General features: G+C 37.6%; 3 protein-coding genes across 4 annotated transcripts; 2 read left to right on the top strand and 1 right to left on the bottom strand.

The window, feature by feature from the left end:
• Positions 1–1,584: 1,584 nt before the first annotated feature.
• aplf (aprataxin and PNKP like factor) lies at positions 1,585–17,789 on the bottom strand. Of its 2 annotated transcripts, none has more exons than XM_056772426.1 (11): positions 17,455–17,789; positions 17,204–17,296; positions 15,735–15,806; positions 14,746–14,906; positions 8,692–8,872; positions 8,460–8,571; positions 6,208–6,380; positions 4,978–5,285; positions 4,119–4,268; positions 3,759–3,805; positions 1,585–1,938 (listed from the first exon to the last, which is right to left on the bottom strand). In XM_056772426.1, the coding sequence occupies exons 1-11, from the start codon at positions 17,608–17,610 to the stop codon at positions 1,757–1,759; spliced, it is 1,635 nt and encodes a 544-aa protein (XP_056628404.1). In that variant the 5' UTR covers positions 17,611–17,789; the 3' UTR covers positions 1,585–1,756. The 2 variants fall into 2 exon arrangements, with proteins under 2 accessions (XP_056628404.1, XP_056628412.1); XM_056772434.1 differs by having other exon boundaries at positions 17,463–17,788.
• On the top strand, positions 6,069–19,887 carry LOC130436516 (F-box only protein 48). The gene is made up of 4 exons (XM_056767215.1): positions 6,069–6,096; positions 6,255–6,407; positions 18,359–18,666; positions 18,913–19,887. The coding sequence occupies exons 1-4, from the start codon at positions 6,069–6,071 to the stop codon at positions 19,072–19,074; spliced, it is 651 nt and encodes a 216-aa protein (XP_056623193.1). The 3' UTR covers positions 19,075–19,887.
• Positions 19,888–19,985: 98 nt separating this feature from the next.
• Positions 19,986–22,635, top strand: cnrip1a (cannabinoid receptor interacting protein 1a). Its single transcript, XM_056772449.1, has 3 exons — positions 19,986–20,343; positions 20,652–20,796; positions 21,411–22,635. The coding sequence occupies exons 1-3, from the start codon at positions 20,123–20,125 to the stop codon at positions 21,573–21,575; spliced, it is 531 nt and encodes a 176-aa protein (XP_056628427.1). The 5' UTR covers positions 19,986–20,122; the 3' UTR covers positions 21,576–22,635.
• The last annotated feature ends 296 nt before the right edge of the window (positions 22,636–22,931 follow it).

Below are 22,931 nucleotides of genomic sequence, written 5' to 3'. Positions count from 1 at the left end.
GCTGAAAGCCACAGACTTGGAATCGATTATCGCTTCATACAAGCTGTCTTTTTCTTTCTTTTTCAAGAAATCATTGCCAAAGAGTAAAATATAGTAATAAAATATAGCTCATATTTTTTTGCGACAATTGTCGTTTTAAAACTGTCGTTCAATTTATTAATTTAGAGTTCAAAATTGCACTCTACATACTTGTGAGGTATCACTGAGTCTGCACTGTGGCAATTATTCTTTTCAACAACTTCTTAGACCATGTTAGATCTAACACGACTAGCATGACTGTCTTTTCGTGTCTCTCAGCACAACTTTCAATACACATTGTGTGTTTTTCCATTGATATATTTTTAACCTTATATCAAAATAAGTCGTACATATTTTAGGATGTGGTTAACAAACACCTTACCTCACCCCAAACCCTAAAATGACAGCCGCAAAGAACATAACATCACAGGGGGAAAGTCAAACCATACCAGAACATACCAATAAGAACCTAGGAAATAGGAATTCAAACGAATGAGCCACCTAGTAAAATTGCAAGATTGCATTTATATATATTTATACATATGAAATATACTCAGTGTTAGGTGTAACTAGTTACGAAGTAATTAGTTAGTGTAATTTAAATACTTTTCCCTTTAAAAAGTAAAGTAAGGGATTACTCTTATTTTCTGTAATTCAATTTCAGTTACTTCTGATGTAATTCAACTAAATACTTTCTAATCTATGCGTGTGCAATAGTGGAATTGACATCAAAATTCAAAGTCTAACTTAAAAATGTGTGCTTTAATGTGTAATTCTCACATATGTAATTAGAAGTTCTGACTGACATGGAAAGGGGGGGAAATTCTTGTCAGAACGAATTTATAGAAATCAAATTTTGTGAAACTGTGTTAGTAGATCAGCGTAAATCATCTTCTAAATACTGAGGTTTGTTATAGCCACAGAAATGCAAGCACACATGTAAAGTATGTACATTTGGACCACACATAGAAAACTGACACATCCTTCATATACGTCCAATTTTTCCTCCTTAACCTGTTAAGCAGTTCCTCTTCTGAACACACAGATGCCACCTGCATATTTGTGTTCTCCGAACAGAGTGTGTCAAACTCTCAAAAGTCGGTTTGGAAAGAGCCGTGTCTTAGTCGTGTATTTCCTGCTTAAGCCATGTTTGTTTTTCTCTCCATTTACTTGGTCACAGAAAATCACTTAATCAACTATTAGGAAAACGGCGGCTTGTGGGTTTTGGCTAGAACGAGTGCTGGAATACAGTTGTTGTATTTGCTTAAAGGCTCTGTTCCTAAACACAGTGAGGTGCAAAGTGTAAAAGACAAAGAAACCTTCTTTTGGCCAAATTCCCAAAGCCATCATATTAAGTAATCATTGCCAGTAAGTAAAGTTACCCAATGTTGATCAATGTATTGTTGCAATACAAATGTAACTATAGAGTCTGTGTAGTGATGGGAGCAGTTTTCTCCACGTATGCAATAGTGTTTTCCTATAACTGGAAAGACTGTTCTGGTCCAATCAAACCCCTAGGAATAAAAATCAGCCTGCAATAAATGAAAACACACACACAAGTGTAAATAAATAATCTTAGTATCTAATAAAGAAGCGGACGTGTTGAAAGCATTCCCACTCTCACAGAATGGAACATGAAAAAACAACAGATTAAAAAAATTATAGGTTTGCTTAAAGCTATAAAAATTATCTGACATTTTGAAGTAAAAAACATAGATACTAGGTTTATAAAATAGTGTCATTTCTTCCTCCTGAGAAAGGCTCGTGCTTCTTTTTGCAGGGATTTAATGTCCTCTTTTCCACTGTCCTCTGATTCTGGCATGTAGTCCGAGTCATCGCCCACCTCTTCTTCCTCACTTTCATCATTAATAAAACTGTTTTCATACTGATTTTCATCCTCATCGTCAGCAGTACTCTTGGCTGGGGAACAAAAAAAACACCATTGCAATGTGACTTTCCAAAGATCGAATTACACTGTGTGCTCATTTTCACCACAACAAGAATTTGAATCACACTGGGTGCGAAAATACACCTCAATTTTAGGAAAGGGATGATGCACGTTACGGTTTTTAAGGTATATTTTGCTTTATTATTAGGTTATACAACTGGTTACATATTTCCATACCTTGGTGCTAAAACTAACAACTCGTAGGTTTTTTTTGGAGCAAAAATATTTATTAAACACATATTTTGCCCTGCTGCAATGCCAAGATGGTGCAAACGTGTCCCAAGAAAACATTATTCCCACACATCGGTTTCAAGCTTGAAACCCAAAATATTCAGAGAACAACAATGTTTTGAAAAACAGCTGCGATGGCTTCGCATTTTAGAGCCGGGGACGGTCACACATGTTGCAGGCATTTTATTGTTTACTGGCGAAAAACAAACAAAAAATTGTGTGACTTCATAAAACATTGCAATTATTGATCAGCTCATAGTGAAGTCATTATTAATAACCAACCATCGCAAAAGCTTGGTACGTGTTTCTCTTTGTTCCTAAACGGTCACATCTGCAGCCCTACAAGATATCAGAAGTGGAACACCCCGCACTTCAAATAGCTCGTACGATTGCTAATATATCTCTCGACCAATGCTATAGTGCATATGTGCAGCCTGTTCCTCCCCAAGGTCCGCTCGGCATGTTCTGCATTAGTTTAAGAGGAATTTAATTTAGTTCAATGTGTGCGCCCAGGGGAGCCTTAGGTTACACACCAAATGCTGTGGTGCATTTAGTTCTGTGGAAAATGATTCAGACTCTGGCTTGAGTAGAGTGCAAGGATTTGTGGGTATTAAATATGCATGAGTTTCAAACAATAAAAATATTGTTCTCCTGAACCTGAAAGAACTAAATCTATATTGGCCATGTTTAAGCAAATTTGTTTGCGTGGAAGAGTGACTAAACAAAGTTTTGTACATTTTCAAATTATTTACTGAAGATTAAGATACCTAATGTAGTTATGTAGCTGTGCTAAACGCACCCACCTTTCATTTCTAACTAAAGAACAATGCAATTGAAATACAGGGTCAATGTTTTTATGGAAGCTTGCAGAAGTTTATCCACAACTGTGAAGCGGGAGCCAATTGAATTTTACAGAATTACTTCTGTGCATTATGAGAAGTTTTTACATTGTGTTAAGTATTCTGACCTACTGTCTGCAACAGTGCAGCTGCTGATAAAATGTTTTTTTTTTGGTTAGAACCAGGGTTTTATATGTCTGACACTCAGAAAGCTATATTTTAAACAGGAGGAAAAACGTAAAGCTAGACTCAAAATGTATGAAGGTCTAAGGATTTTGTTATGCACCAGTCAGGCCACAACAGGAAGTGGCTTTTAAAGTTTATGTGGAACAATAATTGTACGAATCTACCCAACAGAGAAGTTTTCTCTGCATTATTACGCATCAAAGCAGTTAAAGTTAAACTCTTGTCATTTAAAACCTGTACAACATTCTTTCTTCGGCAGAACACAAAAGAAGATGTTTGAAAAAAGTTGGTAACCGAAAAGCGCCGGTACCCAGTCACTTCTATTGCATAGACATAAAACCAATGCAAGTGAACGGGGGCCAGTTAACAACATTCTTTAAAATATCGGCTTTTGTTCTGTGGAAGAAAGAAAGTCAGACACAGGATTGAAATGACAAGAGGGTGATATTTTTTGTTGTTTTCAGATGGCTTTATAATAATTTTAATTTAGTATCATTTATTTAAAGAATCATACTGAATAAGAGAAAAACACTTACGTGGAGATTTGGTGTGTTTGTACTCCTTCTTGTGAAGTGGATTCTTCCTGCATAAGCAAAGCACAAATTAGACATTTTAATAAAGAAAATAATTAATACAAATGGAACTATTTTTGTCGAATTTTTTTCTTTTTTCTTTTGTTGAACTCTTCTAAGTCATTAGAGACTAAAAACTGCCATAAAATCATTTCATAAAAATTGCAATCACAAATTATAGCCAAGCATAACGACAAAAATATGTACTATAGATATTTCAATGACTTTTCAAGCCCTGGACTTTTAAGATGACATTTCTTGGTTTTCGATGACCGCAGGATGACTGTTTTATGTTGTTTATCTCCACGTATAAGGTGGTCTCACCTGTAGCATTGGGTACCAAATGGGCACTTGGGCCTCTCATCATCATCATCATCATCAGCATCATCATCATCATCATCATCTTCTGTCTTCTCTTCCTCATAGTCACTGTCTCCAGGGTGACTGCATTCTTGAAAATGTACAGGATTTTTCCTGGAGTAAGGAAACAAAATAAATCAAATTAACTCGATTATGAGCCTTCCTGCAACTTAATTATACTGACAGCTTTCATAAAGAAAGCAACGTTTACTGTTTAAAGAGAATATGTGAAAGATGAATAAAAAAAATTACGTATACTGTCAGTTACAGAGCGTTTAACATCCCCAAATTAACATCAAAGTATTTTGTAAACAGACAAGAAGAGATTTAAGGGTATGTGTCACGCTTCACCCCTGCATTCGAGGACAGCACCTTCCAGCTAAAATACAAACTTTATCGGTCAGCTTTTAGACATTAAAAATAAATGTCCTGGATTAGATATTAGGGAAACCATGTGCATATGCCTTTGAAACAACACGCAAACGATTCTAGGTCTGACCTCAAAAAAAAATTCCAGGCCATGTTCACAGCAATTTTCCTCACTTTGTTTTAACAAATGGGAAACATATACATACACTGAAAGCAGAATGACTGCAGAATAGTTCATAAAAATTTCCAATGCTGGCTAAACCTAACTAGACATTTTCAAAGCCATCCATTTTTTCCTAGATTGTCGCTGTAGATTTAGCAAAAAACAACAGCAGATATTCAGAATAACCGTTTATAGTACACTGAACATCCGCCTGTTTATTTAGCAACCGCTGTATACAGAGATGTTTATTTTGACTTTTCCATATTAGAGAGCAATCTCGCAGTACGGTACCTGTAACAGGAGCTGCCGTAAGGACAAGGCATCCGGCTCTGTTTTTTCACCTTACTGATGCTTGTTTTGCTTTCAGACTCTTTGATCTTTGAAGTTTGCTGTGTGTTCTGTGAGGGTCCCTGATCGACCCGAAGGTTACTGGAATTTTTTGCTTGTGTTTGCGAATCTTCAGATTGAGCACTTGCTCCCCTGATGCCTCCTCCATTTTTCCCATTATCAAGCTCCATCAATCCAGTGCTGTCCGACTCGTTGCTTGGCCCGTCCTCGACTGATCCGACTCTAGTGCATTTGAGTGCCGTTCCATCACCCTGCCATGAGGTCAGCGCACAGTGTAAATAATCCAAATCAAATTCCAGAAGCTCCTTCTCATTTCATTGTATACAGATATAACTTAAATCCATTTCAAACTAGCTTTACAATAAATGCACTGTTTTTATAAATTGCGATTTGATTTTTTTTAAAACTAGAATGTTTCATTTAAACTTTCTATACATTAAACATTGTGCAATTTTCTACAATTAAATCGTTCATAAATTTATTTTCAATAAACAGGTGCATTTAACAATATACCAATTAAAAGATATGACCACATTTTGATTGTGAGTTTTCACGATGTCGCATTGGGTCAATTCATGTCATATTTTACCGTCATCAAAGCTATGGAGTTCGGCAGAGATAACATATTGTTGTATGCAAACCCCAGAAGCGAGTTAGCATTTTTGCGCGTCCGGTTCCCTCACTTCAAAGTTTACGGGTTTTTTGAAAGGCTTTTTGGTAAATTGCCTGAAATAAGATCTGTGGTTAACAAAACCTCAAAAATTGTCACGATTTAATCTATGACATGAAACACAACAATAATAACCCACTCATGATTTTTAAAGCTTTTTTGCACCCTAAAAATGACAGCTGCTAACAAGTTGCTAAAAGCGACTACATCCTTTGGCGAATAAAAATAAAATAATGCAACATGGGCACAGATCTCTAAAAACACAGATGTGAATTCATTCACACAGGCACTAACTTCCGGGTTGGCCTACGAAAATATGTCACTCCCTGAAGTACTCTATATCAAAATGAGCCATTTTGCTATTATGACTGTTGCCACAGTAGCCATGTCAGGTCAGAGGGCAGGAATAGCTCTGAATGGAATCTAGGAATTGTTACATTTGTGAAGCATAAATATCTTCGTAGAATTCAATATAAAAAGACCAGTAAATTAGATTTTTTTACCAGCTCATCTTCAGAATCACTTTTTAACCTCTTTGCCTTCCTCCTAGGTATCCCCTCCTCCTCTTCCTCAGACGACACCTGTGCTATACGAGCACGCTTGGGTTCGGGTGCAAGTTTACGTGCAGCTGGGCGCTTGGACTGTTTTGGGGTTCCTCTGACGGCTTTGCTCTCACCTGCTCCAAAGAAAAAGAGAAAAAGAGGCAAGAGCATCTTCATTTGGACTTCATTCTGTTTAATGATAATCTCTACAATATAAATGTTACAATGTAAAGTATCAATTTAATATTTGTGTAAAATCAATGTACTGGAATATCTCTCCCAAGTGTCTCTCCAGTTTTACTTTTTACTGGTTAGACCCAGAGGTCACGAACATGCTAAATACCACGTAACGCCCCCTTGCACTGAAACGCCTAGTGTAACAACATCCCCACAAATCTGCGTCAGTTCGTGGAATGATTTGATTAAGACCGCCCAAATGTATACGCAGGTAAGGTGGGCATAGCCGTCAGTACAATTGCTTTGGAACCTGATGTTCCAAATATGGTAAGAGGTGTTTCACATGCTTGCAGTATTCGACCAAACACTACGCACTGGTTAACTGGCCAATCAAAGCTCATCTCGCTTTTCAGAGCGATGAGCTTTGAAAAAATTCTGAGAGGCGGGGATAAGAGGAGATGCAAACATACACGATATCTGGAAAATACAGCGTCTTTGAACCTTAAATCTTGTGAATACATTGCTTTACATCTAAAACAAACGATAACATTCGTTTTAGATGTGTCATATGACCCCTTTAACATCTTGCGAATTGGTCTACACATTTACTACATATATTTTTTTTAAATATTAGCTTCTATCTCTTTTCTACTCTTTCTTTAAAAAAAACTAGCTTGGCTCTGTGTGGCAGGCTTTTGCAGTCCTTATGTTGTTCCAATTGCTAACATTGTTCACCTTATTTGTAAGTCTCCTTGGATATAAGTGTCTCCTAAATGACTAAATGTAAATGTATTTTTAGTTCTTATATCAATTTTAGTTAAAGTTTTAGAAATTTTGTTATATTCTTTTGTCATTTTTAATGGCTATATAATAATAACTACTTTTCATGTTAATAATAAAATATATATATTATAATATCATATTATAATATAATTTTAGTGCTGTAAACTTATTTCTGTTTATTTTTTAGTCAATATTTTATTTGATTTCAATGAACAGAAACGTTTCCAATGTTTTAATTTTAGTAAACTAAAATAACCTTGACATCGACGTGACCCGGGGAACCAAGACATCACAAGTCACAGATGTGAGGTTACATCGATGTTTCGCCAGAGAGAACTTACTGTACAGCCAATGTATGAGTTTCAATTACTCAGTCTTTCCAAACATTTATCCACTGAAGTACGCGTGTTTGTACTGTGCATTGAGCGTGAAGAAAGTTTGCTTTAATCCAAATTACTGCGGCAGATGTAAACAAGAACCATCGGGCTCGGCCGGTAATGTCACCAAGTTCTTTCACACGGCGATTTACATCCCTGAAATGCGTCCATGAAAACAGAATTATAACAGCTGTCTAAATTGCCGATTTCAATAAGGCTTCACACACAGACCACATGAAAGAAAATGAAGCAACACAACTGTAAATTAAACGTCTGTGCGAAGACGTTAAAAAGTGGTAAAAAAGTGCGTCATTATTTACTGTTCCTCGCATAAAGCTGTCGAGTGACTTCAAAAGACCTGGAATTTAATGTACAATGTGCATGGACCATTTTATGTTTTTGTTTTTTGTCATGTCTGAGCTTGACACAAAAATTCCATGGAAGGAAATCCTACGCGAGAAGATAATGAAAGAATTTTCATTTCAGACAAATGATACCTCGATGACACGATATGCATCGACAGTGCTATATAAAGACTGATCTGACTTAAAATTGACTTTTATGAGCTGAATAGAAAAGTTTCCTCATGCGGGGAAATGCGTTGAGCTATATGAAAGAAATCTAGGGGCTATGGGATCCAGATGGTGCGCTGTATGGAATGGGTCTGTTGTTTATGAAGTTTCCTGCACATTTGACCTGTAGATACAAGCACTTTAAAATATGTCTGCATGTCTAGAGAGCTGAAGTAAAAGGTCAAGGGAGGGATCTGGACCAAATGTAAACCATATCTTCCCTCCTCCCTTTTCCGTTAAGAACACTCGCACCGTTGCTATGACAACCAGCTTTGAAAGTGACGATCCAACAGTGCACCGGTACCTTTGGCAGTTGACGGACTTTGGGTAGCTGAACCACAAGACACCATCCAGTCTGGCAAGATGCGCTTCTTTTGAGGCAGAGAAGGCTCGCTTTGTTGAAACTCTGTGGGTGACTTATCAACGCAAACACAAGAGTAAAAGTATATTTACATGCTTTCATTAATGCAACTTACAAGCAATTTAACAATATACCTTTCTCAGATGCATTTTACGTGTTGTATCCAAATACACACCTTATTGAGAGAGCACACAGGGGGTGCAGAACCACCCTGTTTTTCACTTCCTGTGAGCGTGGAGCTCTGGGTCACGGGTACTTCGTTCTCGCCCTCAAGTGTGGCGGAGTCTTCACAGGACCCTGCTCGTCTGGGCAAACACTCCTTCATATCCATCTCGTCCTCAAACCCCTGACTGTTTCTAAAAAGGTCCAAGACAGAGTGAGGTCATCAACTCTATTTACAATGATTCCGACACGACTAATATTCTGTGCGTCCAAACCCAAGACCGCTCTCTTTACAAGCATAAGCACCACACATCAGTATGATTCTAAAGGAAAATCTTGTTATATACAATAACAGCTTTCTATGCAATATAAACACACAATGTTAGCCTTTCTACAGTATCAGCTGTGAGATAACGGTGCTCGCAATGCCAAGGTCACAGGTGAGTCTGGATAAAAGCGTGCGTGTAAATGTGGACTCTTCATAGAACATCAAGGCTAATTTCCTAGATGAAAGGCACGACTTTTAAATGCATGCAAATCGAGGCATTCAAAATCAATGCGTCACGTTAGCATTTCTCATCGCTTTTGTGTTATCTGAGCTTTTGGTGGTATCCTACACAACCAAAGACCAGCACGTCTGTGTGCATTACAAAAGGAGGTTTAAGCCTTTGATCTCAGCTCTGCTGGTCACAGATCAGTTTATAAACGAAGGACAAGGTAAAGGTTAAAATAACTGCATTCAACCTGACAATCATTATCACAACTAGAGCTCACATAAGAATGATGTGATGCTGCCTTAACACACCTTGGATTTTAAAAAGACAACTATTTATGCAGCGTAATGAAGACATTTTCAATTCGAAAATGAATTTGTCATGATCTTGTCAAATCCTAATTAACTTTAAATAACATCAATGTCAATTCATTAAGTTAACAATGTACAACCATTGTTATTATGAATCGGGGGATAAGGCGACCAAACTTTTGGCCCATCAGCTTCGACAGGCTTCCTCCTCTCAGCAGATTTCACAAATGAATACTCCTTCTGGCGTCACAACCGATCCTAATACAATTAATGATCAGTTTAAACGGTTTTACTCCTCTTTATATACTTCTGAGGTTGGGTCTGATTTGTCAGCCCTGGATAGTTTTTTTGACTCACTGGAGTTGGTTAAGGTAGATGCTAATATTGCTGAGCAGTTAGAGGGCCCAATCACCATAGATGAACTTAAACGGGCAACATTTTCTATGCAATCGGGAAAGTGTCCAGGCCCGGACGGTTTTCCGACCGAGTTTTACAAGACATTTTGTGACAAATTAGCACCAGTTTTGATAGAAATGTTCAATGAATCTCTTACTCTTTCTAAATTACCTCAGACTCTAAATCAGGCCTCCATATCATTACTCCTAAAAAAGAATAAGGACCCTCTGTCCTGCTCAAGTTACCGTCCAATTAGTCTTTTATCTGTAGATGTAAAACTTCTGTCCAAATTATTAGCTCTGCGACTGGAATCAGTTTTCCCTTTGATAATCTCTCCTGACCAGACAGGTTTTGTTCAGAACAGACACGGGTTCTTTAATCTTAGACGACTTCTCAATGTTGTTTATAATCCTTCTACGTCAATGGGGCCGGAAGCCGTAATATCGTTAGACGCGGAGAAGGCTTTTGACAGAGTGGAGTGGAACTACCTTTTTTACGCTTTGGAGAGATTTGGTTTTGGTCAGGAGTTCATTTCTTGGATTAAGTTGCTCTACTCATCCCCTGTGGCTTCAGTCAGAACTAATGACACCCATTCAGATTATTTCCCTTTGCACCGCTCCACTCGTCAGGGCTGTCCTCTGAGTCCTCTTTTATTTGCTGTTGCTATTGAACCTCTGGCTATTGCGCTTCGTTCAGAGCCACGCATCATTGGAATTACAAGATTTGGTCTTGAACAGAAGGTCTCTCTGTATGCCGATGACTTATTACTTTATGTGTCCAATCTCTCTGTTTCAGTTCCAGCTGCTCTTGACATCCTTAGTTCTTTTGGTCAGATTTCAGGCTATAAACTAAATTTGGACAAGAGTGAGCTTTTTCCTTTAAATCAAGGTGCCCAAAATGCTGCTCTGGGTTTCCCATTTAAAATTGTTCCATTTGGTTTTAAATACCTTGGTATCCAGATTAGAGACCGATTCGAAGATTTGTTTGATTATAATTTTGCCCCTTTGTTAGATCAGATACAGATAGACTTTCAACGGTGGTCACTGTTACCTCTCTCCCTTGTGGCCAGGGTCAATTCGGTTAAGATGAATATCCTCCCCAAATTGTCCTATCTCTTCCAGAGCATACCTGTCTGTCTCCATCAGTCTTTCTTTCACAAATTAGACAAATCAATCACTGAGTTTATATGGAACGGGAAGGTCCCTCGTTTGCGAAAGGAGCTGTTGCAGAGACCTAGGACCCTTGGGGGCTTGGCCCTTCCTAACTTGAGGTTTTATTACTGGGCATCCATCCTTCGAGTAATTCAGCTTTGGATTTCTCTGGAGGGGGTACCAGTTTCTCCTGCATGGTTGAATATGGAGATGTTTTCTGTCAAACCTGCTTCGTTGACTGCTCTAACCCACGCTCCCCTTAACTTTTCTCCCTCCCCTTTTTGCAATAATATTTTAGTTAAATCAACTTTTAAAATTTGGAAACAAATTAGACGCTATTTTGGTCTACAGACCTTCTCTTTCCTAGCACCTTTATCAGCTAACCCTGTTTTTCATCCTTCCTTAATTGATGGGGCTTTTTCTCTGTGGTCTGACTGCGGCATCAAGGCATTTAGGGACTTGTATATTTCTGGTACATTTGCATCATTCCAGCAACTCTCTGACAAATTCCATTTGCCTAGACAGCATTTTTTTAGATATCTTCAGGTTCGTAGTTTCATCCGCAATCTTAGCCCCAATTTCCCAGGTCTCCCAGAGGCCTCTCTAATTGACTCTTTTTTAACCCCATTGCCTACCATTAAGGGTGCTATTTCACGTTTATACAATCTCATCTATTCTTTGCAGCTTACCCCGCAGCATAAAATTAAATTTCAATGGGAGGAGGATCTAGGGGAGGGGATCTCGGAGGAGCTGAGGGATGCCATTTTGCGTCGGGTTCACTCCTCGTCTATTTGTGCTAGACATGGTCTGACCCAGTGCAAAATTATACATCGTGCTCATCTCACTCGAGTTAGGCTTTCCAAAATCTATAAGGATGTCGATCCCATGTGCATTAGATGTCATCAGGCTCCAGCTACCCATGCCCATATGTTTTGGTCTTGCCCTTCACTATTTAATTTTTGGACACAGATATTTAATTCTATTTCTGTTTGTACAGGGGTTCAATTTGATCCAACAGCATGCACCGCTTTGTTTGGGGTTTTACCTCCTACTTTGCAGCTTCCTAAATATAAAGCGGACTTTGTAGCCTTTGTTTCCTTTCTGGCTAGACGTTTGATTTTATTGAGGTGGAAGTCTCCTGCGCCGCCTTCTCACTCGTCTTGGATCAGGGACATCCTTCAGTTTGTGAAGTTGGAGAAAGTTAGGAGCTCAATACATGGTTCCCTTGCAAAGTTTAATAAAACTTGGGGCCCATTTTTTGCACATGTTGAGGGATTGATTTTTACGGCTATTCCAGAGTAGTAACCCTGACTGTCCACTAAGTGTGAGTTCTTTCTTGTGTGAATTTGAAGTATGCTGGGGTGTTTTTTATTCATCTTTGTGTAAGTGAACATATTGGGCTTTTATTAAGCAGTGGGTGGCCATGTTGTGTTTTTTGTTTTGTTTTGCTCTGTGTATTTGTTGTTATTGGTTTTTTTTTTATTTTTTGTCTTGTCTGTTGTACTTGACACTGTTTTGACTCTCGAATTGCTACCTCTTGATTTTGTTATGTCACTAAAAAATCAATAAACAAATGTTTAAAAAAAAAAAAAAAAAAAAAATGTACAACCAGACAGTTGTTATTACAGGATAAACCACGACTGGGTCTTGTATCACACTGAAGGGGTTGATTTTGCCATAACGATTGGCTGGCTGCACATTATCCAGCTTCTTACACGGCTTGCCGCACAAGTTAATTGTTGAACAAGAGATATTTGAAATGTTTTACTCATCTGTAACATAAACAAATTGTATTTCCTATCATCTTAGACAAAAAATAAAGCACAAACACTGGTAATCATTTGAATTATAATCTATATCCAATAAAAGGGGCAGTGAATTAAGACCTCATTTGTAACCCAAGCTTGTGTTATACAAGAGGGAATTGTATTCAAGCGAACACCCTGTAAGTGTCAGAATTGAAAACCCCCTTGTTACTGAAATAACAACTGTTATTGACACCAGGCTCAGTGAAAGCCAGGTCCTGGAATGCACCCATCTATGACATCATTGATAGGTTGAACTCCGCCTCCACAGAAAAATATCAACGACTGCTTCTTTAGCTCCGTCCTCACATGACAGTACTGAAGTAACACAAGAGGTTCCAGCTCACGTGAGTAAAACATTCCTTTGTGAACAAGGCAGAGGTTGCTGATGGATTTGCGGAGAAACTAAAATTAAAAAGCAGTGCTGTGCCATCAATATTGGATCCGATAGGAATGGCACCGCAATCTTATGGGAGTACAACATTTGTGTACTATGCGTCACTATTGCTTTCTTAGAGATCACATGATATGCCCCATTTGCACGGGATTAGTGTTACCTGGGGACCTCTAGTCATTTTAATACTTGCAGTAGTTGTCTGTGATCTTAATCCTGTGCGAATCGGCCATGTCTGAAATTTGTATAGTAAAAATTCCCCCACAAATGACCTACCATATTTGGACAAACTCTGAGGTCCTATAATAATATTATTCCCGTGCGAATCTCTGCGATTTGGCGGGCTCCTTATATAATTTTTCAAGGTTTTATCCACCTTTTGCGAATAATGGAGGCTGTTTGAAGTGTTTCTATATTATTTTAGGTGCTGGGTCATATCCATAAATAACCGGGAGTCTCCCATTTTTTTATGTATCATGGAAACTCTCGTAACATGTGAGATTTGCGATCGCGGTGATCTTATGTCCGGTTCGCGATCACGGGGCTCAAATTTTGACAGGTATGGATATCATTAAATACTATAACTATAGGCTATACAAACTATGCACAAAACCTTGCCATCACATCTGGGAAATAAGTAAAAATAAAATCACAGGCTTCACTCATCCAGTGCAAATGCGCCACATGAAATACAGATGTGGGGAGGTCATTTAGAAATCACACGAGGTCCCCAGATAATACTAATCCTGTGCGAACAGGGCGAATGTGTAACCTAACATTACGTCTTCACAGATGGCTCCAACTAAGTTTACTACGCAAAATGCTATCCAATCATAGTAGCTGGCGTTAACTTCCAAGTCTTCACGGCGGAACACTCATTCAACCCGATCGTTTGTCAAGTCAGCCTCAAAACCCGGGAAGAAAATAGATTATTACTTATAGATTTTTGAAAGTAAAAACCAAGCGAACGTTATAAGTAGACCTCATACAACAGTATAAAACAATAAACGAGCCCAGTTCATCACACCTTTAAAGTACAATTAAAAATACAGTATAGTTTATTAGCTTCTAATTTTCATTCCTTACAATACATTAAATGTATTTCTCAATGGTGTAAAAGTGTTTTAATCAAACTGGAACACATTACAAGCAGCATATTCCATAAGAAAAATAAAAGTAACTGACTAGTTGATCTTATCCATCAGAAACTAGTGGGCTTTAATACCAGATCGCAGTTAATTGTTGGAAATGAAAAGGAATCATGCACAACCATGTGTGCAGTCTGGAACGTATATTTTAAGAAAGCAAATAGGGTCATATGTGAAAAACATAACTCCAATGCATTACCCCTTGTTTAAATGGGGTAATTAAACGAATAAGGCCTTTAACTAGAAGCCTGCTAGTTAACCTGATTTACTGACTCCGATACGACATGAATTAAAGTCTTCATTCTAGTCATAAATTCTTGTATCCCATACGCCCTTCCACAGCGCCATTGCGTGACATGCAGCATTACCTGGGGGTTCTGTCATCCTGCTTGACGTGCACTCTGTAAATGTACCTTCCGGGCATGAGAGAGAAGATGTCACCTTCCCGGAGAAAGTGCCAGACATCCTTCTCCAGCGGTTGAGGGGTGGCCACAATGCTCGTCTGAATAAAACACGGGTTCAGGTGTGTCTGACGGGTGGAGATCAGAGAATTTCTGGTCCATCATATGCACATAACTCTTCAGTTTTACATATAGATCCATTGTCGATAGATACTTTGAATGCTCATAAAGCTATAATACCGCTCAAAAGTTGTTTCTAAAATAGCAGTATTCCCGTAACATTAAGCGTAAAAAAATGTTTTCCTGGCGATCGTACAACTTGGATTAGGTACATTCACTTTGGCATTACTGTGGTGGCAACAAACGTCAGTACTCAAAATTACCTTAAAATGTCTTCGCCATTAAAAGAGACACATTATTATTAACGTGCCAACTATAAACATATCAAAAGTTTAATAACTTTTCCAAAAATGGGATTCTCTTCCAACAGTTGCATCTGCCATGAGAGAAAACTGGCCGTGGAAGCAGAAAATTTATGTTGATTAATTAAAGTGAACGCACCGTGTATATTTCGGGCCATATTTAGTATACGATAAAATAGAATTCAATTTATTAATTATCAGTTACGCATCCAAAAGCTACATATGCTCAAAAAATACACTACATGCTGTTTTGAAAAAAAAGGTTTTTTAAATACTAAAAAAGTCAAAAGATCAATAGAGGAGAAAGCAGGCACTGTTGCCATGACAACACGGCTAAAAGGGTGTAGAACTACACGTGTAATTAAAAGAGGCAGCTGCTCGAGAGACAAGGACCTCGTAATCAAGAAACTTTTGATGTTGTAACATCAAAGGCAGGTGCGACTTTTGTCTGACACAAGAGTTCACTCTAAATCCACCAAAGCACCATCATGACCCCGGTCCCACATATAAAGCAGAGGATGAATAGAAACTTACGGGCTTCAAGCGCAGGTGACCCGTCTGGTTCTCCAGTACGCCGTGGTTTCTCGATACCCTCTTATCACTCACCTGGTGGAGATAAGACAGTGTTATGGAAGTAAAATGTAGAACATATACGCTTGATATAAACAAAGTTATGGGTTGTTCAATCCAGTCATGGGTGAATCTCACAAAACTGTTATATTCACCCAAAATCGAAAGAAAACATATTTTTAAGAGGTCTTTTTTTTTCATTTTAATAGGTCTAAAATGATCTTTATTATCTCAATGGAAAACACTTTAGCATTGAGTGAATGAGTCCCACAAATCCAAAATGATTATAAACATTGAATGCAAAGCAAACCCTTTTGGACAAAGTTATCTACCAAATAAATCAATGTAAAGGAATGATAGCTAATCCCATGTGGAGAGAATACAATTTTTAAATGACCTCCACCAGATATATTACTACTATAAACTGCTGCGGCTCAGCTAGTCACTGTCATTAATCATATGTGAAGTGCAAGAACTGCAACGAGGTTAAAACATCCTCAAGTTTAAAATCCTATGAAATGGCATGAATGGAGCATATTTCTCAAACATATACGAAGTTGGCATAGGGCATATCAAAGCTTATTTTTTGTGATAAAGTTTAAATCTCACTTTTACTATCCCTCAAAGACTTTGGTTTGGTCAAGTGGCTTTTATTCTCATTTTAGTACACAGTGAAACAACGTTTCCCCCCAGGACTAAGGTGCTATACATATAATGTAGCACTATAATAATAATAAGTAGTTGGGCGCCCTCTTGAGGGCCTAGACTGTCATTACTGCTGGACAAAATGCCTTCTTGCACGTAAGTAAGCTTATCCAAAATATTTTTTCAGATTACGAGTTTTAAATAACATGATAAACTATAAAAGATCAACTCACAATGCATCTGATGCAAAAACACGAAGCCCTAATAATAAAACATTAAGACTTCTGATTACAACAACAGTGTGCATTAAAAGAACAATACTGGGTTTTTAGGAGGATCTATTGACAGAAATGCAACACAATATACAAAACTATTTCTTCAAAGGTGTATAAAGAACTTACATGATGAAACGTTATATTTCTAATACCTTAGAATTAGCTGTTTATATCTACACAGAGAGGGGCCCTACATACATGAATTCGCCGCCTTGTTTTGTACAGCAGCCCTAAACGCACAAACATCCTCCTGCCTGACTTGTATACTTTTTTATACTTAAAAAGATTATCTTTCTTTAAAGATCATCTCTCTTCCCTGCGTCAAAATGAGAACGACTTTTTTACTATGGTGGCCAACGTTGTGTTTGGACCGAGCGATTCCTTGCAAATCTATAATACAACGCTAGTGGCCGCTGTAAATCAAAAACTGCGCCTTTAAACCAGTAGTCCATAATAAAGAAAATATGACAATTGCATAAAAATGCACGGTACTAAAGGGATCGAAGAACTTACACCCAGAAATGGTCCTCTCCCCAGGACAGTCTCTCCATAGGGCAGATCTATGGGAGGGCCACCGTCCACCTGCTCCAACTCAAAGCCAGGCATCTAAGCACAAGAGAAATAATAAAAGCTCTATTAACATTTATCGTTCTCTATAAAAGTCACATAGTTTGTTATAAGACAGTTGAGGGGTCAAGTGTTGCCCGATTCTTCTGTCCCAAAACTTTTGAATGCAAATATAACAATAGGAAAACATTACGTACTAACTTACTCGTGTGAACGTATTTGTAACAGTATATACCCTCAGTATACTGCGTGTACAGAGACTGATCAATGTATGCAATGTTCCTTGAATGAATAATATTTCGTAAAAGAAGACTTCCGGTAAACTTCAACATGAGCATGCGCCGTGTAAACATGCATGCATGAAGAAGCTTTTCCAACTCTTTTCTAGGTCCCAATTCGCAAATGTTGGAATTTGCGATCGTATTTTCTAGCACAATAACGGTTTATTGTAAGTGCATTACAACCCACAAAAATAAGCATTCAAGCGGACTCGGAAGTAAGAACGTGCATGCTGAGTTAATGCGCATGCGCGCTGAGAATGGGGTGGGGTTTGGCTTGTGACAGGGCTGGCGTAAACAAACGCAGACGTTTAAATCCCCAGCTTTCGGTGAGAATCATTTATCGCACATTTTCGACACAAATATCACAAATATATGTATGTATATATTTATCTGTCCATACGATTATACAGTTTCGTGGTTGTTTTTAAATCATGTCCCCCGATTTTTGCCACTAGTTAGTCGGTTTCACTTTCCTCGGCAATAGTCTTTGTTATGTTGAGCAATATTATATGTAGCCATATTTCTACGTTTATGTTGAATGTCAATACATTAAATGCAAACATGATCTACGGTTATAATGGGAGATGGTAATGAAGGCTTGCAGTTATAGTCAACGATTGTGTTTACATGTTTTCCTGATGCCTGAAAGATATTACCATGCAAAAAACATTATGTTGTACTTATTTTATACTGTGATCCACTTTTAGAGTAAAAGGGAGAAGTTTAACTCTAGATAGTTATGTATTTTTTCTCACAATCTCTGCTTTACTGAATATCTGATAAGTGCTTGTCATTTATTATTTCATTCAAACTGTTTCAGGAAAGAGAGAGATGCAGAATGTCTATAAAAGAAGCCACACTATCATCCTTGGTCAAGAAGGAGGCTCTACCATCCATGATCATGATTCACTAAAGCAGAACTTTGTTGAGACGCTTCCCACAGAGATGAGTTTGAGGATCTTTAGCGAGTTGGACCTCAGGAGTTTGTGTCGGGCCTCACTCACCTGTAAACACTGGAATGGCATCATTGAGGGCAACGATTTCCTGTGGCGCAACCACTGTCTTACAGTGCATGCCATTTGTCGAAGGGATGTGGATGGGGACAGGCAGAACGGATATTCATGGAAGGTTTGTGTTATCACAGCTTTGTCGCATGCAAATTCAGATGACCTTGTTTATAACATTAAACAACAAAAACAACAAAATCATTCATGAACGAATAAATGGATCTAAAGTTGCATATATTTCTGTTCTTAATGCATGGTTTTAAATTTTGACAACACACTTTCTTGGATAAGTATAGACAAAATATACATTGGTCTATATTTATGTAGTTTAATGTTGGTTTTGTTTCTTTCCTTGCTTCTGTCGCAGGTTACCCTATTGCGCAACTACAGGAAGGGCTGTGTAAAGAGAAGGTGGCTGAAGGGCAGATACAGCAACATCCACTCCGCTGATGAGATTCCACCCAACCATATGTGTCCACTAGACACAGACACGTGGGGAGAGATACTAGAGGCAGAACTGGAGAGATAGAACATAGAGACTTTTGAAATCATGCTAAAAGACTAATTTACAGCAACAGTATCTACGATGATGCATTATGACTGAAACACTTGCCGGACAAATTATTTTATACAATGCTTCATAATTAATGAGAAAATGTGTGCTGACAGATTGCACAATAATGTGGCTGTCGATTGGTGTGTAATGAAAAACTTTGGCTTCATTACTGTATGGGGTTTTATAGATATTAAGCTCATGGGAAAATTTTACCGGTGGACCATAGGGAGTTTGTTTTTTGTACAGTAGAATAATCTACAAAAGTTACTTTTTTATAGATTTTAATATAAGTAATAATTCTATTAATTTATTTGATTTGCAATTTTTTTCTGACTTAAAACCCCGAAATGTTATTTTTGAAAGCTAATATACAGTATTCAATATGTCACACTTTTTAGTCCTTTTATCCAGGAATTTTACAAGAGTTACATGAAGTTTGATTGTTTAATTGTTACATTTATTTGTGCAGCAATTTAAAAACAACTATTTGGAACAAACCAAACTACCAATGAACTAGCCACTCTGTGAAATGGGTAACTGGAGTTGCATGGATTTACCCATGCTCTTATTTCATTGAACCATCTTTAGCATTTTGCCATCCCAGGCTAAATTATATTAAAATGATTATTAAAACACATACATAATTGAATCTACTTAATTCTACTTAGGCTATAAATTGTTTTAATATTTAGTGGTTAGTGCATTTAGTCAAGTACTGAATCTTGAAGCAAGAAACACGTGCGCGACTTTTATTCTGTTTCAGCACTTTGGACAGGGATCGATCCCACACTATAACACTTTTAATGCAACTTCCTAGAAAAGGCAAAGAGACTAATAAATAAACAATAGACTGGCATTCTGTGCTGTCTTTGTTTACTCAACGCAGATGATAAACATTAGGATATACATCAGCTAGTGAAGCTGTATGTGCATTGGCTATATGCGTGTGATGGCGCAGACGTCACAACATCCCTTACCAGCGCTTCCTAAAGACCTTCCGCCATCCCTTTAATGACGGGGAATGCTGGAGGTAGCTTACATTCACCGCCGTTATCTTGCAATCATGGCTGACGTTCCGGCGATAATAAACATCGCGATTTCATTGAAAATCCAACCCAACGACGGACCCGTCTTTTACAAAGTAGACGGGACGAGGTTCGGCCAAAGCAGGACCATCAAAATGCTAACAGGATCGAAATACAAAATCGAGGTGATCGTTAAGCCGGGTAACGCAGAGGCCGCGTAAGTCGGTTCATCACATCTATTATTTAGCGACTAAACTGGGTGCATTTAGATCTAATTGACCTCAAAATAAATTGACTTTGTGCTATTTTGATAGACGATTAGACGATTATTGCGGAGAGTGCGAAAGGTACAACTGTGGCCCTGTAAGAGGATAGGAATATCAATTCACGCCTCTGGATCGATGCGTAGTCTCGAGTACATCAAATCTGTTTTATACCAAGAAGCAATTTAGACGTGTATCAAATCTGAGAAATATACATAATAGACCGAAACTGATAACGATTCTTGATGTTATCGAATTTCAGCACAATGGGCATTGGAGGAAAAAGCTTTCCTTTGGAGCAGCAATCCAAAGATGATGAACAGATCGTCTACCATGGCACATACGACACGGAGGGTGTGCCGCACACCAAGAGCGGGGACAGACAACCTGTGCAGGTCTCTATAGAGGTAAAAACAACTGAAAATGGTTTATGTTTAGATATTTCTGAACGATTAGAATACTGACATTTTTGAGGAAAAATTATGCAGATTGGTAAATGCTGAAGTAAGCATTAGGGTGCTGTTAGTGTAGATAATTTATGTCAATGTAGCATAAATAGCGATAGCCAGTTGGTTGTTGAGGGTATACGGTATATATACCAAACTCTTAACAACAGTTAAACTTCATATTGGATTGCAAGCTCATTCAGGAAGCTATACTTTCCGAAAAAGATACTGCGAAGGTATATTTGTTATTATGGGAATAAAACATTTAACTGTACCCAACCACAATAGGTCTTTAGTGTACTATATACCCAAAATGTTTTGTGCTAATATTAACCTTTAAGTGTACAACCGTAGGGAAGGCTATTATAAAAAATATTATTTTTTATGAAAGCATTCTTCACATGCATGTATCTTGATGGATCCATAAATTACATTAGATTGTCCTTAAAATGTCAAAGTGTTGAAGAAATAGTTCAGCCCAAAACATGTTTTTATTTTGGTTTAACTTTTACTTTAAGGTACATGATTGCATTAACATTACTGAAATTATATATATTTTTCTCTATCTTTCCCAGTTCAAAGATGCTGGTTTGTTTGAGACAGTATGGCAAGTGAAATACTACAACTATTACAAGAGAGAACACTGCCAGTTCGGCAACAGCTTCAACTGCATTGAGTACGAGGCCAAACCCAATGAGACCCGCAGCCTAATGTGGATAAACAAAGAGCTCTTTCAGTAGAACCTGACCACAGCACCAAAGCAACGGCAGCAGTAGCACTATGTCCTGTAACCATCACGGGGTCACAGATGCAAAATGGTCCTCAGTGAAACAAGCTGTGAATATTACAGGCCCAAAAAAGAGATCTCTCAGTGTTTTTTTTCACCTGTCAATCAATGCACCGATCTGTTGCACTGTTCATGCATGATCTGAACATTTATACCTTCAGTTTTCTGTCAAGTTGACTTTTTTATATTTTTTCCTTACCATGCTTGAGCACATCTGAACAAGATGGGCGATATATACTGGATTTGGGAACAAGGCCAAATTGATTCGCACAACTCCACTTTGTTATGGTTACAATGGAACCAGCAAGATTCTAGTTTGTTTCATGCTTGCATTTAATCCAATCAGTTAGAAATGGGCAGTTCTCCAAAACATGTGCGTGAAAAGGTGCTGTATGAACATATATCAGCTATTTATGACTTATAATAAAATGTATAATGTAGTACTTCAAAGTAAAGACCAATAAGTCAATATTGTGGTCTTTTGTAACCAGCACTGAAAAAAACAATTATTTATTTGTAAGAGGTGTGTCTGTTGCTCTATAGTGTGAGTGAATGTTTAATTATTTGTTTACTGTTGTGTATGGATTACAATGCTATTTATTTTTTATGGCAGATATGGACAGAAAGTATTCAAAGATGAAAGTGAAACAGCTATTGCTCTCTACTGAATTTATGACTATTTTCGCTCATATTCTGCTTGTTAAATTGTTTGTGTGGTGCATACGTAAACAGTTGAATGTCTGTTTTGATTTTATGGTGTCATTTAGGCCAAACTTTGACTTTTTGTAAGACTTTAAACGTGTAAATCTTGTTGCCTGAATTTCTTCACTGTTTGACAGTAAGAAATACAAATAATAAGTAAATCAACAAATAAGTAAAAAATATAAATGAAAAGCTAACAAAATGCAACAATAGAACATAATATGTCGCATATGCAGATATTGTCATTTTTGTCAGTTGTTTTTCTGAGAATAAATTCATTATTAAAAAGCACAAAAAAACGAGTTAATGTTCGAACTAAGTTCAACTAAAAGATAACTGCAGGACATTTTCTTACGAACATCTAAAACATCACCAATTTGTTACGAAAGGGCAAAAATGAGAGAAAGCTACATATATTTATATATTCAATGTATACTATAATCGCAATAGTATTTAATACCAATTCATCTCTCAAGATTCTAAACGTTTATAAGTCAAGCCATGTACCTACTACATAGTAAATTAGCACGTATTAAAGGAACGCATTACTGGAATAAATTTACCATTTGTATCTGATCAATGGTAAGGCCAACGGTTCGTGCATATA

The sequence above is a fragment of the Triplophysa dalaica genome, chromosome 2 (genome assembly GCF_015846415.1).
Source record: "Triplophysa dalaica isolate WHDGS20190420 chromosome 2, ASM1584641v1, whole genome shotgun sequence".
In the NCBI taxonomy this organism is placed as follows: domain Eukaryota; kingdom Metazoa; phylum Chordata; class Actinopteri; order Cypriniformes; family Nemacheilidae; genus Triplophysa; species Triplophysa dalaica.
Note: the sequence above shows the minus strand (reverse complement) of the source record. Positions and strands in the feature narration are given on the sequence as shown.

What these genes read in the sequence shown, in the direction of transcription:
- LOC130436516 (XM_056767215.1), top strand. Translation starts at nt 6,069, where the DNA reads ATGACTGTTGCCACAGTAGCCATGTCAG. An exon ending in TGCCACAGTAGCCATGTCAG is followed by an intron (nt 6,097 to 6,254) that starts GTCAGAGGGCAG and finishes CCTTCCTCCTAG; the next exon opens with GTATCCCCTCCTCCTCTTCC. An exon ending in AAAGAAAAAGAGAAAAAGAG is followed by an intron (nt 6,408 to 18,358) that starts GCAAGAGCATCT and finishes AAACTGTTTCAG; the next exon opens with GAAAGAGAGAGATGCAGAAT.
- aplf (XM_056772426.1), bottom strand. Translation starts at nt 17,610, where the DNA reads ATGTTTACACGGCGCATGCTCATGTTGAAGTTTACCGGAAGTCTTCTT. An exon ending in GGAGAGGACCATTTCTGGGT is followed by an intron (nt 15,807 to 17,203) that starts GTAAGTTCTTCG and finishes TATCTCCACCAG; the next exon opens with GTGAGTGATAAGAGGGTATC. An exon ending in TACGGCAGCTCCTGTTACAG is followed by an intron (nt 4,269 to 4,977) that starts GTACCGTACTGC and finishes TCCTTACTCCAG; the next exon opens with GAAAAATCCTGTACATTTTC.
- cnrip1a (XM_056772449.1), top strand. Translation starts at nt 20,123, where the DNA reads ATGCTGGAGGTAGCTTACATTCACCGCCGTTATCTTGCAATCATGGCT. An exon ending in CCGGGTAACGCAGAGGCCGC is followed by an intron (nt 20,344 to 20,651) that starts GTAAGTCGGTTC and finishes ATCGAATTTCAG; the next exon opens with CACAATGGGCATTGGAGGAA. An exon ending in CTGTGCAGGTCTCTATAGAG is followed by an intron (nt 20,797 to 21,410) that starts GTAAAAACAACT and finishes TATCTTTCCCAG; the next exon opens with TTCAAAGATGCTGGTTTGTT.